General features: G+C 48.0%; 1 protein-coding gene across 2 annotated transcripts in view; it reads right to left on the bottom strand.

The window, feature by feature from the left end:
- LOC144945376 (paxillin-like) overlaps positions 1–18,680 on the bottom strand; it is a 44,336-nt gene that overhangs the window by 23,237 nt on the left and 2,419 nt on the right. Inside the window, exon 2 of one of the 2 annotated variants that reach the window (XM_078873872.1) lies at positions 5,719–5,769. The exons of the other annotated variant lie outside the window; for it this stretch is intronic. Within the exon in view, the coding sequence (XP_078729998.1) occupies positions 5,719–5,769 (51 nt within the window). The remainder of the gene's footprint in view (positions 1–5,718; positions 5,770–18,680) is intronic. 2 annotated transcript variants of the gene reach the window in all.

The raw sequence follows: 18,680 nt of genomic DNA, 5'->3' as shown, positions 1-18,680 counted from the left end.
GAAGCGATTTACCGAGGACGGTGGTGGTGGGGGAGGCTTAAGGTGACGGATAACGAGGGTGGCCGGCGATGCTGCCAGCGACGTGAGCGTGTGGGGTCGAGGCGACGCTAATCGGGTAGCGGTGTTAGTAATAAAGCGACGACGTATCTGTGTATTAACGACGTAAAGGAGACGTAAATCGGGGTATTACTGCACGTAAACATGTTCATATCGTGTATTGTAAATGATCGCGAGCTGCCTTAGTGTGTTCGTTATGTATTTTTAAAATAAAGTGCTATCCAGTAAACCTGATTGAATCCTAAGATTACTGGAGTTTCTTCAGGAGAGGGCTGCATTTGCATGGTTTGGACAATTTCAATAATGAGTGAAGAAAAAGTGTGAGAAAATCAGAGTGCCTGGAGAAAACAACGCAATACGAGGAGATAACATCGAATATCTGCACAGACAGATTTTAAAATCTATTTGGTGCACGACCATCTCATGGTGAACCTTGCATCCTGATGAGTTTTGCATATCTGAGTGAAACCAACCCGTTTCTCAAAGACGGTATTCTCTCGTTATTCACGAACTTGCTATCCGCAATTTTGGCTATCCGCGAATCGCATCTAGAACTCTACACGACGGCTGCATGGAGAGAGAGATGAGATAAAGTGATGGGAGATAAGGTGATAAGAAAGTGATGAGATAAAGTTAAGAGATATAAAGTAATGAAAAAGTTATGAGAGAGAAAGTGATGATATGATGAGAGAGATAGAGAGATCACTTCTCGAAGCTTTAAAAGATAAAATTTTGTAGCCCAATATCATCATCTCTCGCAAAATGTGCTACTCACCAACACCTCTGGAACATATCCCTCACCAACAACGGGAGAAGATTGTAGTGTCTTTATAAATCCTCGTTCCCAATAACGCAAGGCTCAGTCCAAACCCCATTATTCCACCCGCTAAGATAGACCAGACAATATCTCACCTGCTGATCAATACTTCACAAATTATGAAGAGTGAAGTCCGATTTATATAGATTTTTGGTTTCACTCAATGTAACTGGTATTTCGCATCCATCCCAATGCTGAATTTGACTTGCAAAACGACTCAACTGAGATTACACACGGCAACAGCGGCAACAGCGGTAACAGCGGCAGCAGCATCATCCCGGACTGCAACAACTTTGCAGGCCCCTGTCTGAAAAAGTCTAGAGACTCGTCCGAGGCTTTCCCAGGTAAAAAAACAACCGTGAAGAGATTAATGGGTAAAATGTCGCATCCTACGTTTGTGAGAAGAGGTAACGGATTGTGGACGCCTTCATCCAGCAGTGGATTGACCGGCGCAAAAAAAAAGCTACGACAAGAGTGAAAGTGGATTCTAACTGAGCAATTGGGGAGGGGGGGGGAAGAGGGGTGGCACTTACGTCTGGCGGCATCCCTGAAAACATGGGGATGAACATTCCACATTCCCAAGGCAGGGTCAGTTTATCCACAAGGAGCGCCCACTCCGGTTTTCCTCTTACATGCGATCCGCGTGAACATTACGAATGCACAGATGCTGCCAACAGAGTCGCTCTACTTGATAGAGGTTTTTTTTTGGGGTTAGATCGCGTAAATATATAAATGTGTCGTTAAACCCGCCACCACCCGACACAGCCAACTAGTAAGGTTTGTCACGTAAACAAAAAATGGCCAATTCGTTACGAGTACAGCAGCACACCGATTGTGTGTTGGAGAGTAAACCCTCTAAAACATTTACAATTGGAGTGTTGTGGTGTAATTACAACCAGCATCATCTTTCTCCCGTTTCGTTCTTAAATACGTTTACGTGACACCACCTTACTGATTGGCCGTGTCGGGTGGTGGCGGGTGTAACGACACATTTAAATTCACGCGATCAAATCCAAATAAAATCTCTATTGTGGATAACATTGGTCATGAAAGCCTACGTGTTAAACAATCTCTCTCTCTCTCTCAAGAGATTGGACCAAACAATTATTTCTGGCCTCTACGAGTGGCAGAACTGTTTATGTGGACGGGCACATTGGCGCAGCACTATTTGCCCTTAAATGGAAGAAAAAATGCGTGGGCATCCTGCCTGTGTGTGTGCGCATCACCGCCATTCCACTACTCGAGCCCACTGCACCACTAACAACATCTTCTGGGCAGAATCTTTTTTGTGTGTGCAGCAGAAGTCCCCAGATAGAATCTCTGGAATGCAGCTACAAAAAGCGAAGCGCGTGCAGGACCAGGCACCTGTGTGCCCTGATAACCACCGCAACTTACCGAACGCAAGACCAGATTGTTCGCTTTTCACCGCACAGCGCCGTAAAATGTACTCGGTGACTGGCTACGAGATTTCACAATTCGATGCTTTTTCTGCGCTCTCCACCGCTGCATCGCCAGGGTATTGCGGTGGCTAGGAGATGTTGACTACCTCGCCTGGTTTCCAGGAGTTCGTAGGTTCAATCCCGACCCTGACACCTGCTGTGTATGTGGAGTTTGCATGTCTCTCTCTCTCTCCCCGTGGTCGCGTGGATTTTTCTGCGGGTCCTCCGGGGTTTCCCCTCCACATTTAGAACCAACATCACCACGCGTTTAAGACTATTTGGCTGCCTAAACTTTCCACGTGATGATGATGATGAGCCACTTCGTTGAGCTATCATTCGTGGCGGCCAGGTCACATCTAAAAAAAAGCTACATAGCTCAATGGGGCCTTACCTGGTAGAAGAAAATGTTTTCATTTTAGTTTTAATTATTTGTTGAGACTTGCCGAGCTACTACCTCCTTTCCCTCCCTCCTCCGTAGGAGGGTCAACTCAAGAGGCTCAGGATGGAATCCAATGGTTCAGGATGGAAACCGATTCTTCGGGATGGAAACCGACTCTTCGGGATGGAAACCGATTCTTCGAGTTGAATCAAGCTCAAAAGGGCTACACGTGATCAAATAAAAAGATGAACCCAATTCTGTCTGAACACATAAACACAAATGTTGAATCCATCAGCGTACTGGCTTCCCAATCACGTAAAATATTATTTGGGTCTTTCGGTAAATTCACGTAGATAGGTTAAAAAAAAATAACAAAAAAGATAAAAAAAAACTAGGACGTTTCAATCGCAACACAAGCGGTTGTCATCAGGAAAAGGGGGGTTAGCTTCTCACCCCCTTTTCCTGATGACGAATGCTTGTGTTGCGATCGAAACGTCGTAGTTTTTTGTTATTTTCTTTTAACCTATCTACGTGAATTTACCGAAAGGCCCAAATAATATTTTACGTGATTGTAGGAATCAACAAAAACCCCCAAATGCGTATAAATATTTTTAAAGTGTAAGTTTGTGGAAGTTGTATGCATCACAGCAGCCCACTGCAGTGGTACGTGAGAGGGTTTAGACCTGAGCGTTTAAATGCTTCTGATTGGCAGAAACAAATCACACGGGGCCACTGGGCGGTGTGGGCGACCACTATTTTGAACAAGCAGCGACGACAGTTAAATCTGTTGCTATTAAACTAGAGCGTGATTAATTGTATTCTGGATAACATCCGTCAATTACTCGGAGCTTTAAAATGTTCAGAGTACTAATCTCGTCCTTTTAAGCAGCGTTCGTACGCTCAAACGAGTTTCCATGTTACCTGAAAATATCCCCCGTTGTGCATCGCAAGTAGTGGAAACTCTCATGGTGCCATTAAATTATTAGCAAACCAAAATCCACAAAGGGTGCTGGCATATACGTTTAATCTTCGCCCTTTGCAGAAAGTGAGGTTAGAGGAAAACGCGGTTGGTTTCATGAAAGCAATAATGCATTGGGCAATACTGACATTTGTGTAAAGAGAAAAAAAAAAATCGCTGCAAAAGTTTTTCTTTTAAATTAAATAACTTTGGGGTTTTTTTTTCTCCCTCCCACTTTTAGGGTTCGGGTTAATGAGGAACGTGTTAGCCGCCAAACACGGTGCTGCCAAATACTTCCTTCGTAAAAGAAACGACGGTGTTTTATCTAACGGCGCGAAACGTGGTTATACTTCCTAAAAGTAACACACGGCAGTCCTCGTTCAATGCGGTTGACGTGTCCCCCTGAAAAGTGCCGCGTTTGGCGAAAACGAGCCGGGCGAAAACAATTTGCCCGGAAGAAATAACGCAATGGTGCAGTTGTGGCGAGATACGGTGAACGCACGTGCGGTAACAAATCGAGATGAGGGCAAGTCGCCGGGTACCATATCATTACCTACGTGCACCCTGAAGCTCCCGTACCGCTCGGCCTAGCAAGTCACGAAAGTAGTTCGTCGTCGACCGCTCAGGAGCGGCGTTGTATAACGACGCGCGTTCCGCGCAGTGCAATAAAAAGTGTTCCCTTCGGAAAAAAAGAACCGTGTTGGAGCAAAAACACCATGCGCGGAGACGCATTAAGCGAGGACTTACCGTACTCTTACCCCAACACTCACCCATTGCAGCTGCGCCTATTGCGATGTTCAAAGTTGCGCAGTTACACAGCAGGCCCTGGTACTTTGCCGACCCCCCCCCCCCCCGTATGTTGTAGTAGTGCAGTGTGCCAGTCCTCTACGGCGCTGTGGTAGTGCGGTGTGCCAGTCCTCTACGGCTGTTGCCAAATCGTTCTCCTGGGACGCAAACCGCTTATCATGTCGTTGTCGTCGGGGGAAAGGGGCCTACGTGACAAAAACTTCAAAGTTGTGCCGTTCTGCGCTGCAACGTCTATGCTCCCCGCCTTCAATCCGCAATGACCAGCAGGGTGAAATGTGGTTAAATCTACGGATGTGGAAGAGTCGGCCCTTCCAATGCCTGGAAATGGAGATTGGGATCTAACTTATGTTGGTGGAAGGCCATTTCCAATATCTAACATCAGTCTCCACACAATACTTTTGTGCATTTTGCCATTTTTTTTACACCAAAAACATCTTATTACCAACACAACAATCAGTCTGGAAAATAGTTTATGTTCAAGGTAGTGCTGCGGACAAACTTATCAAGCTTTTGTTATTTGTGTGCGTCCATCACTGGTAACGTCACAAAATAGTTTGTTCAAATGGGACATTGATGCATTGGCACTGGATACATTTTTTACTGCATTTTTTACTCATTCTAATAAAATGAAAAGAACTTAAAATGTAAACAATTTTCTAAATCATCTGCACAAATGCACGACACAAAGCGGGTGATACTTAGTAGGCATTTGCAATTTGAGCTAGCTCCGATCAAACAAATCAAGTGGGTTGGATAAGTAAAGAGTGTGCCCGTCAATCGACGTCTCAAAACACATTAACAAAAGTTTTGCAGGCATTCGAGATATAATTGAAATATTAAAAGAGGTGAAAGAGTTGGGCAGACATTTCGTGTGGCCAGAGTCATGCAGAGATAAGGAAGGGGGGACAGAGTGGCTCAGAGTGAGTCCTGGGGGCAAACCCTTCTGTGCTTGGAATGTCAACTTTCACAATTAGACGAGTTCACCGGAAAAGCCAAAATGGCAGTACGGCATTTTCTGCGTTACAGACACCCCCACCACCTCCTCCTCCACAACCGTGCCTCACCACAAGCTCAATGTGCCACTGGAAGGACACAATGCAAACGCGTGTACAAAGCGCACAGCCCAAGGTGGCGGACTTCGTGGGGGCAAGGCAATCAACGGTTAATAAGATTCGCAGCGTACCATGCAGGCTGCAAGAGGCGCATGGGGCGTGCGGCCGAGAGGCTAGGAGAGGCATGCGCGGCCCGACTATATACGTACCAAAAACAACGACTCTGGGACTGAGCGGGGAGTAAACCTCTGACTTCTCACCTAAAGAAATCCCCAGGCAAAAGACAGCAATGAATCACACAACAACCGCAACACCGTTGGGTATGCAACACTTTGTAAACCGGCGGTCGCGTCGGGAGGCCGTGCTGCTGGGGGCGCGGCGGTGGGGCCGACGGCAGGGCTGCGCGTGCCGAGCGTGCATTTTTCTCTCGCCCTCTCTCTTTACGTCAAACCGCATCGGAGGCTGCCATCGGAGGCTGCCAACGGTCCCCGCAAATCAACCAAACGCTGCCCGTCCCTCTCCCCCATCACGGCCGGCGCGTGGCCGCGCCTTTTGGCACTTCCCAAAGGACGGTGGTGGGGGGTGGGGCGATCACCGCTTCAAAGTGAAATGGCTATTCCATTACGGTGAGCGTGTACGTGCACGCGTGTGCGAATTCGGTGAAACCTCAATACTATGCCCTTCAGAGGACCAGACTAAAATTTAACATGAGAGAGCACGTACATGTTGGAACAGGAAATGTTATCTTCTTCCAACAATAAGCATGCATTTCATGCTGTGTGTTTCCATTATTCTGTTTCTCTCTCACCGTATATACGATGCTGGGCATCTCTCTGCACGCTCTCTCACTCCATATCTCTCTCGCGCTGCATTTCTCCATGTCCTTCACTCCATCCATCTCCTGGCTTCTCCCCCACCGCACAATTCCCGTGCCTTTCCTGCCGCCACCCTCATGTCACTACGTGCATCATCTGCCTTTTGCTCCACGCATATTCACGCAACATAATTCTTCACCTCTCACTCTACACACCTCCTCCTCCACAAATGTCCACTCTGCATCTCCACTTCTCCCCATATTGTCCTCACCCGTCCCACTACGCACACCACATCTCCGTACTACATGTGTGTATGTTCAACTTCTTTCACTCCGTACATTAGCAAACCGTGTTAATCGGAGGTCCGGGTGAATGACAACAAACTAGACACAGACAGCAGTTCTCAAAAAAATAGTTTCAATCTACTTTTAAAAGTCATAGCTCCAGTGGCTTCCTAATATAGGAAGGAAGAGCGTTCCAGGCGGCCGTAGAAGCGCATCTGAAAGCGCGCGATGCAGTTCTGTGTCTCTGCTTCTCCCCACGCTGTCCCCAGTTCTTCCGCTCGACACATCCTCCTCACCGTGCCCGTCTCCACCTCGCTCACGCCCTACATCTCCCATCCCTCATGCCACACGTCCCACAGAATCTTCTCCCACCTCCGCACAACCGCCCCACGCTGCGTCTGTCTCCCACTCCTCTCCGTGTGGCCAAGCACTCAGAGGCTTATGCTCCGCTCAGTCCCCGATGAGGCGTGGCAACTACGCAGCGGTCTTTCAGCGCTTGTAAGGAGACTCGATTCCCATACGTGTCGCCACCACTCTCGGCAATTCTCTACAAAAACAAGACGTTAACCGCGTCTCCAAAAAAAGCACGTTAGATCTTAAACACACATTTCACATACACGCACATACACGCACACACACACACGCGCACACATGCACGCACACGTGTATCGTGGTGTCACCTCTTATGGAGAGCGGTTAGCGTGCTTCGCTATGAACCCGGTGACCCGGGTTCAATTCCCGCTCACAGCAAACATCAGTGGGCATTATCTGAACCGGCCCTGGGACTCCCCTAGGTCGATTCAGCCTCAAATGAGTACCTGGTTCGCTGTGTAAAAACATCGGAACTGGGGAGACAAAGGAGGCCGGGCACTGTGCTGGCTGCCCACCCCCTCGTGTGCCGTGCCGGCCTTCGTAGGTGCTGCTCGCTAACAGCACTTGCCCCAACAGTCTGCTAAGGCTATACGGGGGATCTTTGTCTCTGCTGTCACCTCACCACTGGTACAGTCCAACTCGAATCAGGAGGAAGGACTGAGTCAAGCCTGCAGAGTGATTTTAACTCACTTCCTTTCAATTGTGAGCCGAGCACAATAGCCATTCAAAATACTCCATAAGATGGAATTGGCCAAACATACCAATGGAATACCCTCGTGGAAAAATGGGTTTTGAGGCTCAGAGAGGCTCTCCTGGAATGAATGGGTCACAATAGGCTGTGTAGATGAAGTTGTGTGGCAAAACTAGTGCGCAGACTGCACAAGATAAACCACATTTAATATAACAGTGTTATGGGGCATCCGATGCTGTCTAGAATAACAGTCCATTTTCATTTATATAAATTAAAAAGTGCCAGTCTATTTTGTGGAGAATGCAATTAAAACAAACGTGCGCTTGAACTGGAAAAATGGGGAAAACAACATTGACTTTTAAATACCAAATCCAGAAACTAGAACCAACGCTGCAACACACAAACAGTTGTAAACAGTGTGACTCAACCCAAGCTCGTTATCCTGCTGATAACACAAATGCCACGGCGCCACGACGTCCACTTCTGGATGAAGGCTTCCGCCCAACGCCGTCACCATCACCCACCGTCACGTGACGGCAACGATCCATGTGAGCACCGCTGTGCACGAGCTTAGTTTAACTGCGCGGTGGATATCCCTCTCAGGCGTGAGTCACGACTGCCGCTAAGTCACGACCGTCGTTAGTTCTCGACCATCGTTAGATCTCGACCGCTGGGCATCATCCATTCCAGGGGGAGTGCCCTGCCCAAGTTCACCCGCTAGTCTGCGTAGTCGATATGGTGTCTCTATAACTTTCTTACGTTCTGTAATCCACATGTTCCTCTATCGTGGTTCTCATTGTAATTTCCAAGCATTTAACTCTCCATCATAATTTACTTATCAAGCGAAAAGTACACCGATTCTCATCTCCATCGGTAGCCCTGAACCAGCGGTGGAAATTACACATTCCTATGCCGAGTTCTAGTCTTCCCACAGGATTACCACTGTGGGCTTCCTGCAAAGCGCGACTCATTGTATCCACCCCAGATGGATAAAAAGCCGAGTTGATGCCCAAGAAGAATCGGAAGTCACAACTTTTCTCTTGCAAGGTGAGCCCTCTTGCCAAAAGCACTACTTGACTGGATTTGCTGAGCTGGAGCAAGAGTATGGCACACTCTGTTCCTCACTAAATTAAAAGGTTACACACACACACCCGACAACAAGTCGTGCTTGCTACAGACCTCAGGGTACCTGAAGTGGAGGTGGATATTCTATGGCTGTGCTGCGGCTACGACCGAGTGTTTGCCGTTGATTTAGACGGGCGAGTTTCAATGCCTTTACAAGACGCCATTCGGGCATTTCGTAGCTGTAAAGCCACGCGTTAGGGTTCAAAGAGCAAAGCGCTCTTTGGCGTCACTCTGCAGCGGCCACCTGCCGCACGACATGCTATTTTGCCGATGCCTGTACTTGGAAAAAAATGACAACGAGCAAATCCCCTAAAGGGTACCCGTTGGTCAACTGTTAAAACAACTTGGCTTCTCATCTAATTCTCTACAGCCACAAATGGAAACGGACACATCAAAGGGTTGGGGGGCCTCTAATGAAGCAGCTCGGTACACAAAGCATCTGGCCTTTGCAAAACAAGACGCACGCGGAGAATTTGAGGAATTATCACAGCGGCGTATGGGGGCGCGCAACGTGGAGGTTTGTGAAGAGAGCGTGTCTGTCGGAAAAGCAACGCAAGATGCAATTGGGAAGAGGACGTTGCAGAGAGGTGGGGAAAGCGTTTCAGGATGGAGGAGGCCAGGCGACCGAGCTGAGGATGGGGTAGCACCCAGAGGCCAGAGGACACAAAAGGGGAAAATCTAACGCCAGATGGTTGGGTCGATTGGACGATCAGTGCGGCCTTCAGAGGTCCGGTATGGACGACGGGAACAGCTGCGGGATCTATCAGACGGAAGGAAGCAATGGTTTCATGTCATGGCATCGGCTCCACTGGCATCAGCTGCACTGGCCATGGGTGACCTTAACGGCACACACATTCACGTCACGGCGTTTTTGCTTTACACAACACGGACAGGACGGTTACATTTGACGAAAGTAAAACTTTCTTAAACGTGTTTAACCGCATACTTGAAACATCCCGCCACACTTGATGCCTAAATTATTTGGCCAAATGGTCGTAACATGTGTGTTGAGCGTGACAAGTGTGCACACGTTAATGCAAGTGTGCATGGAAATCATTACTCAGAGGCCACTCCAAAACGCCACACACCCCCGCCCCCACACACTCACTCTATAACCGGTGCTGTACCAACAGCATTGACGCAACCTGGCCAACCATATCCTGTGCATTCACAATTCTACCATCCCCAACCTCTGTGCTATCTGAAGGAGAGTTGGATGAGAGTCGACGAGGCTAGGGCAGATATTTCACTTGTCGGTACCACCCGGGGTGCCGTAACTTTAGTGGTTCCAGTTTCTTTCATGTGGCCAATAACTGTGAATTATGTGATAATTAGGAATGATTATGGTTACCAAGTAATTCACTCGTACTGGCCGCATTAAAAAATATGTCACTGAAGTTACGCTATCCTTAGATGGTAACAATTTGTCTGCGTCCATGCCACCGTCCACGGGTCACTTATTATTCTGTAACTACGAGCAATTCCCGCGAGGGTCACAGAACGTGAAGCTTTCTCCGCCCACGTCTCATAAGGCTCACTGTCTTGTTTCTGCCGGAGCGTCTTAAAGAAGGTCGACGATACCAAGAAAACAGAGCCGCTCAAGTCCTTTCGCTTGTTTCGCGCCCCTGGACATCTGACCCAGTGGTTCAGCAGGACACCCGCCTCTAGACGGGCATGCACGTTCCGCTTCGCCAGAGGCGAGGGACATGCCGAAGTGGCCCCAGCGCCAGCACGACGCAGCCGCTCCGACGCACAAGCGTGAGCAGTGCTGACGACGCACAGCAGAGCGACCAGGCCTCCCCATACACCCCCCCCCCCCCCCCCCGAGTCCAAAAGGGGGCGATAATTCTGGATGTTCACAACAACAGACGCATGGGTAAGTAGCGTCGTGGAACAAGATTACCGGTTGGACGTGCAAGGGCTACCTCCCTTCAGCAGATTTCGACCATTGCCACCATCCGAGGATCCAGAGAACTCTCTCAGGCTCTCACCCAGGAAGTCTCACGGCTGCTCGACATTCAGGCCATACAATCAGTGCCACCGGTTCATCAACAAAGTCAGGGGCTCTACACCAGATGTTCCATAGTTAGGGGCTCTACACCAGATGTTCCGTAGTAAGGAAACATTCTTGGGGCGTGAGGGCAAAAGACCTAAGGAAACTCAACATTTTCCTCAAGGTGGAACATCTCAAGTCCCAAAACGGAGCCATTGGGCTCTATCAGGAGCTCCCTGCAACAAAGAGACTGGATTACATTGGTAGATCTTCAGGATGCTTACCTCCACATGCCGATGCATCCTCGCCGATTTATACGCCCGAGGGAGGGGCGCTGTGGCCCCAAAGGTTTTCTCAAACATTCAGGTGGCTTTCGTGGCAGCAATCAGGAAACTGGGTAACCACATGTATCCCGATCTCGGCACCCTTCTGACCAGGTCCTCTTCACGTCCCAAGTTACGGCAGGGGCGTTTGAGGGTCCATTCCATCAGAGCGGTGGTTATGTGGTGGTGGTGGTGGGCCAGAGAATCCAACAATTGCAGGGTGGCAACTTGGAAGTCGCCACATACATTTGCAAAGCTCCACATAGGCTGGACACCGGTTTCGGTCTGCTGCCATTTGAGGAGTGGCCCTACCTCCCCAGATTACCAGCTTTGGTGCTATTTGCTAATTGTTAAGCTCATCTGAGTAACCAGTGGACAACGGCATGGACTTGAAAACAAAATTCAAGTCCATGCCTCCATCTACTGGTCTCATCGCCATCCATCCCCTGGTTAGGCTAATCCTCTAACCATCGGGAGAGTTGTGTCAGAACACATCACCTGTTGATGATCAGGAGTCACGCGTTGGTTCTGTTCGTGTCCTTAAATCAATTGTCAGTGTTCGCGACACTTAACGCTTCCGGGAGTCTTCACTGCTCCGTTGCAGTGTCAAGACTTTTCTCTTTCGCCTGCTCTTCTCTACGTCTTTTTCCTCATGTGACAATCATTGCGTTTTCCTCTACCTTAAAAATTGGCTGATAAGTGGGGTAGTGGACTGGGTAAGTAAGGTGGCAGGGACGGGCATTATGGTGCCTTCCCAAACATTATCTCTGCATCACAGTGAACCCTAACGGCGGCGTTAACTAGATAAACAAGTTTTTACCGAGGTACAAACACTATCTTCTGTTCCGGCCTCGGGGCTATGACACGAAGATATCACTCTTGATTCTCGGGGATGGGGAAAAAACACTTCATTATTATCACAACTTAACCCCGTGTGGAATGTGAAAGTTCAGCGAAGTATAAAAACTCAGCAATGCCATATTTTGGCCATAAACACGTGTAGATCAAAACGGCTAACATTTTCAAAAGAGAAATTGCCGGCATGCATATGTGAATGCATTTCTGATACACGTGTAAATTTTTAAACATAAACAAGTATTGTCCGGGGTACGGGAAATTCCACGAGTACGTAATAATTTTTTTATTACGACTCTGCTTCCTCATATGTTTGTTTACACTTCCCATAATTTACGAGCTCACAAACTATGCAAAGATAAAATAACGTTGCTTTAAACACACCCTAAAATGGAATACCAACGATGAAATCACATTTACTCCTCAAAGAATGAGAACATTGCAAAGTTCTTTGTTAAAATGGGGAAATGTTTTATAAAATAAGTAAAAAGCGTTTCCCGCTCAATTTTATTTGTCGGATTGCCAATATCCGTTGACAGCCGAAAGCCAGTGGTGGGAATTCTGCACTCTTATGGCAGAGGCCAAAATAATTAATTCAGAACCCTATGACAAATTTAAGTAATTCCACATTTCTTAAAAGTATATTGTTTGCATGTTCTTAAATTGTTGAAAGTATCATCTGGGTTCTTGACCATCTGCAGACGTTAAGTGTTGCCCCTCTCGCATGCGTGGGTTTTATCTGGGCCCTCTGGGTTCCTCTCGGATGCAAAACTCTCTCTTGGGAAACAACCAAAACATCCCACTTGCAGGATCCTCCTGAATCACCCCTCTTGAGATTCAGCTAATGTATAATGTAGAAAAAGATCTACATTTATTAGCAATACAGTCTTTCTCAGAATTGCACCATTTGTCAAATTGGTGCAAAACAACCACTGGGCCCGATATGTTCATCCACAGCGAGGCAATTTATCACCGAGGGGAATAAACACAGCATGCGTTGATTCCCCATAGTCACAATGTTTCAATCGATGCCCTTAACAATCACCGCGTTCAATAAACTACAACGTAATTAGGAGAACCTGTTGGTGGCGTGTTATTGATATTGATTACGTGCCGAGCAGTAGGAATATGAGAGCGGTCGAATTCACCCCACCCGCCCTCTCTCCTCCTCGGTAGACGTGGCCTACATGTGGTCGCATTCCCACGCGTCATCAAGCCATACAAGTGCAGCCCATTATAACAAACTCAAAAGGCAGCGTCGAAGGCGGACAGTGAGCTGATAAGTGTGAACAGTGGCAAACGTGACACGACTGGCTGAACGCGCCGCGTGGCGACCCACTACGCCAGGGGAAAAGTGTATTCGTTCATAAACTAAACTTTGTATTTTGCTAGGTGAGGCCCACTGAGTTACATAGCTGTTTTTCAGAAGTGACCTGGCAATCACATAAGATGACTCAAGTAAGCGGCTTATTGCATGGAAATTTATAGCAGCCAAAAACTCTAAACGCATGTTGATTCGAGGGAAAAATGTGAAGGGAAAAACGGAGAGCCCAGAGAAAAATCCACGTGACCACGGGGAGAGAGACACTGCAAACTCCAAATATACAGCAGCAGGCGTCAGGGTCGGGATCGAACCCACGACCTCCTGTATACCAGGCGAGGTAGTTAAATCTCACCACTGCAACACCCAGGCCTATGAGCAAAATCACCTGGAATGTGCCCGATTTTCATCAGATCTCAGAAGCTTTGCAAGAATTTGAAGTCTGGGCAGTGTCTGGATGAGGGACCACCATGCACAACGGGTTGTTATCAGCTGTTGCGGGAGCTATGTGATGGGCAGCAGATGCCAGTGCAGCTAAATCCATTGTTGGGCTGTACTTACACGCTGCTACTGCATCTATGCTACCCGCCTTCACCAATCCACACTGGCGGGCATGGTAAGGGATGGTCGAATCATGAATACGACGACCCTTACGGCATACGAAGGCTCCCCATCGAGCAGTGGACTGACTAAAGGGCTGCGCTTGAAAATGTCTTCGCGCGATAACTTTACTTTTTTACATATACACGCAACAGTCTCCCACAAGAGCTGTGCGATTGGCTTCGTTAGTAAGGATTTGTGCGCAATTCGTCTTCACCTCTGCTTTCCAGCGAGGGGTTTGCTTGTATTGAATCAATGCCGCTGATAAGATCCACTCCCAGAAGGCCATATATTGCATAAGGAGAGACAAATATGGGAAGGAGGCATTATTTATTTGTTATTAACATTCCCCGCGAGGTACGATGATAATTTTGCGTTGCGCATTATCATGAAGTTTTGGGTAAAACGGGGACCCATTGATTACGTAAAGGGGATATGTCGATAAACATGGGGCACTTCGCCAGTATTCGTTCAGATAAGCCCGACTCTGCTGACGACAGTTGCATTTCAAAACCGTTCCAGAGTTTGCTCGCAACAAACCAATGCTGCTGCTAAGATGCACTCCCGGAAGGTAAGGAAAAAAAGTGTTATATTTCGTTATTAACATTCTCCATAACGATGCTTCACGATTACGTTCTTTTATGTTTTTCAATCGTTGCCAAAATGTACAAGTCTTGTTTTGAGTGCGGGTTGGAGAGATAGGAAAGGCTGCCACACATCCTGTCACACACACACAGAAAAAAACGAACTCTTGAGCACAATTCCCCAGGCAGCCAGCCACTCCTCTTCCTGCACAGTCCACTGATATGCGTCACAGTGGCCCAACCAAAGTAAGCTGCCCAAACACTCCCTTCCCTTCCCGTAATAAACACGAACTGTAAGTCAGTGGGGCTGGGTGGGGGGGGGTTGTGGAGTGGGGGGGGCAGGGGCACTTTACAACTCAAAGAGTAAAATAAACATGTGTACCCGTAATTGTACGGCATGTATGGTTCTCAGGCACGTTGAATATTTCACGGCTGGCGGGTGTGAAATTGTATCCACATGAGCACGCCGCCGGCCACCGCCGCGTGCGCCGGTGTAAAGGGGGAGTGCGGTCACGGAGAGAATTCTGGGCGAATCAATACTATGGGCAAGATCTCCGATGAGCGTGGTTGGCTACGTACGGTGCGACAGAAGTTTAACATACATATGCTCCACACAAGAGCAATGAAAGGTTGCTTGGTTTTGGGGCTCAGAGGGCAAGAGCAGTTGGTGGCACCTAAACTCAATGAGCATATTCTTGGTTCTTTCGGTAAAGTCACATAGAAGGGAAACAATAAAATAATAAAAATATAAACCAATAAAATTATCACGACGTTTCGATTGCAACACAAGCAATCATCATCAGGTGTGAAAAGCACAGCAAGAAAATGTTCTTATTTTATTGTTTAACTTCTACGTGACTTTACCGAAAGAACCAAGGATATGAATCCCTGAAGTCACGAAAGCTTTAAATCAAAATTCAATGAGCATACTTCACTACGCCGGTCAGTGCGGGGTTGGCAAAGGCATTAATATAATGAATGTCCTTTTCGCCGATTCGTTGTCATTGTTATGCATTGCAGTACTTGTATTGCACGTGTTCTCTTCTCCTCGCGATTCCATTCATCGGGACTTCAATTTCTCCTTTGTCAGGAGATGTGCATCAAAGTGGGCTCTTAAAATTCTCAAAGGTATCCACTGAAATGGATACAAAGGAGAGGACCTCTGCGGCTTAACCTTGTCCGAGTCTACCTTTCCACACCCTCGCTCGCTCACTCACACAAGGCACAGCACCGAGTCCACCTTTCCACATCCTCGCTCGCTCACCCACACAAGGCACAGCACCGAGTCCACCTGTCCACACCCTCGCTCGCTCACCCACACAAGGCACAGCACCGAGTCCACCTTTCCACACCCTCGCTCGCTCACCCACACAAGGCACAGCACCGAGGCTTCGACAAATCTAGGCCGCCACTGCAATCTTCCCGGCGCGGAAGTTGCAACAACAATTGGCAAGTTTCTTAAATCACACGACCATCTCTCTTTCAGCAAAGCAAGTTATGCATTGATCTTACCAGACAAGTCAACTGGCAGCGTTTCCGTGTGGTGGGGTAAAACGTCTGGCTAACAGCACCTCTTCCAAGGAGGTCGTGGGTTCGATCCCGACCCCGAGGCCTGCTGTATATTTGGAGTTTGCGTGTCTCTCTCTCCGTGATAGTGTTTGTCTGCTATGCATTTCCACGTGATTAGCCACTTCGCTGAGCTGTTATTTGTGGCCAGGTCGCTTCTGAAAAAGAGCTACGTAACTCAGTAGGCCTTACACCTGGTACCATAAAAACTTGTTCTCGTATAGTCTGGCCAGTGTGTAAAAGTAGGTCACGATACCCTCTTTCAAGGAGGCTTCTCGAGAACTACGTCTGGTGCAGTGGCCGCAACCTTTTTCCGATACACGGAGTCTTTCTCAAGAGGTTTTCATTGCAGCTTAAACTTTGCCCGGACGTACGTGCCTGACCGCACCCTCCCCCCCCTCAGCAATTACAATTTCTGTCCTTGGCAACAACTTTGCAAGCGCGACAAAAAAAACCACAGAACTTCAACCAGACTTCCCTTTTTGACAAAAAGGGCCTAGGAACCGCTAAGTGCTTGGCAAGGAATTGGCATGCGAGAGGGTTTACACCTCCAGATGCAGAGGTTAAAGTGAGGTCAAGTCGTTTTTAAATGCTGAGGTGAGCTTTAAGTTTACACGTGCTCTCATTTGAGGTATTCACACGGTGAGAAGTAAATATTGTAATAGTGCCTTGTGTTCTCTGGGCTGGCCATATGAAGTTAACTTATCCGTGTACTGTGTGTACGTAGAACTTCTATCGCACCGTACGCAGCCAACCGTGCTAACCGGAGGTGCGGCGATGGACAACAAACTGAACACAAAAAGCGGCTCTAAGGAAATGAGTTTTCAGTCTCGATTTAAAAGTGCACAGCTCAAGCGCCTTCCTAATATCGGAAGGAAGGGCATTCCAGACGGCCGCAGAAGCGCATCTGAAAGCGAGCGATGCGGTGACCACCGCCTTTGTTCGACGGTTAGCCAAAAGCCGCTGCTCCGAGGATGAGCGAAGTTCGCGTGATGATGGTTTATGCTCCTTGACGAGATCAGCAAGATATTGTGGCTCAATCAGCGAGGTATTGTGGGTAATGTACATAAACTAGCTCAGCAAGCCTGAGCCTGGGACATGCGTGACTGGGTGACCGCACAGGGCTGCGGGAACAGCAGAGGTTGTTCAGTCAAATCCACTGTTTTCACAAAGTTTAGACATTTTTGCCAAAATCTGGAGAAATTGTACAAAACTATCTCATGAGATTTCTCACTTCACAAGTAACAGACACTTTGCGGGAAGTCATCAGTGACATTTCTAATGAGATAAGGGCACTTGCCCCAACCATGGGAATGTGGAATTTCTGCCCTGCGGCTCTGTGCTGTCAGCAGAGATGAGCATCGCCCCACGCTCCATTTCACCGGGAGACTAACAAGGAGAGAAAATTGTTGTTTTGTTTATAATCACCGGCCAAGACGTTTCCATTCTCTAGATTTGGAACACTACACACGGGCTTCATGCTCACAGCTCCTGTAGGCGATGGGGGAAGTCTTACGTTGAACTCAGGGAAGTACAGCTACCGCGTAGGATGTCACGTTTTTTTTGCTGTACAGTTGACATGTTTTTCAGGGTGTTGTTTGGAATGTTCAATGCTTCACTCCAATTGCCGAGAGCTGTTGTGCGGTGGAACCGAGTCGTGAGTTTTTCGGGTTGCACTTGCATCACGTTCCATGTCCAATGAATTAACTTTCTCATTGACTATGCTGAACAACACGTGGCAAACCCGAAAATACATCGGAGAGGCTACGTGCGCCAACATATTTGCAGACGTTTTTACAATGACACCCTTTTCACGTAACATGTCAATTGCTTATTATATATTCCGAGTTGTAATTAACCAGATTTTCTAAATGTTTGAACAATGGTTTTGTTTGTGCAGTAATTGGTGATCAGGCAGGTACCATCACATTGTTCAGAATCAGAATCTTGAGTTAAGACTGGAGGAATCCCATGAGCTATGAAATTATTTTTTTCAGGTTAAATTCACTGGCCGCCCCCTGCCACAGACCTTAACCAAGGCTTCTCAGGGCTGGAGGAAGCTAGGTGCTCTGACACGGCCATTATTACCCCCCCCCACCAATCTCGAGTCACTCACAAGGCAGGAGGACCTGGAAGGTTTCATTCACTCACAAGGCAGGAGGCCCTAGAGGGTTTCTTTCACTCACAAGGCAGGAGGACCTGGAGGGTTTTTCATTCACTCACAAGGCGGAAGGACCTGGAGGGTTTCATTCACTCCCAAGGCAGGAGGAACTAGAGAGTTTCATTCACTCACAAGGCAGGAGGACCTGGAGGGTTTCATTCACTCACAAGCAGAGGTCGCAAACGGGTTTTGATTCCTTACCCGTACCCGGCCGCACTAGGGTCGCAAACGGGTACCCGTACCCGGCCGTACCCATACTCTACCCGTACCCAGCCGGGTACGGGTAGGGTACGGGTATCGGGTACCTGATTGCGACCTCTGGGATGAAGCCATGTTGCAGGCGTGGGTGGGTTGATTCTAGGAACTTGAATTGTGAGAAGAGACAAGACGTTGGGAAATGAGTGACAAACAGTTACTCACCAGTGACTCACGGTCTACCCGTACCCGGCCGCACCAGGGTCGCAAACGGGTACCCGTACCC

The sequence above is a fragment of the Lampetra fluviatilis genome, chromosome 37, assembly GCF_964198595.1.
Source record: "Lampetra fluviatilis chromosome 37, kcLamFluv1.1, whole genome shotgun sequence".
In the NCBI taxonomy this organism is placed as follows: Eukaryota; Metazoa; Chordata; class Hyperoartia; order Petromyzontiformes; family Petromyzontidae; genus Lampetra; species Lampetra fluviatilis.
This window is presented reverse-complemented; position numbering and strand designations above follow the sequence as displayed.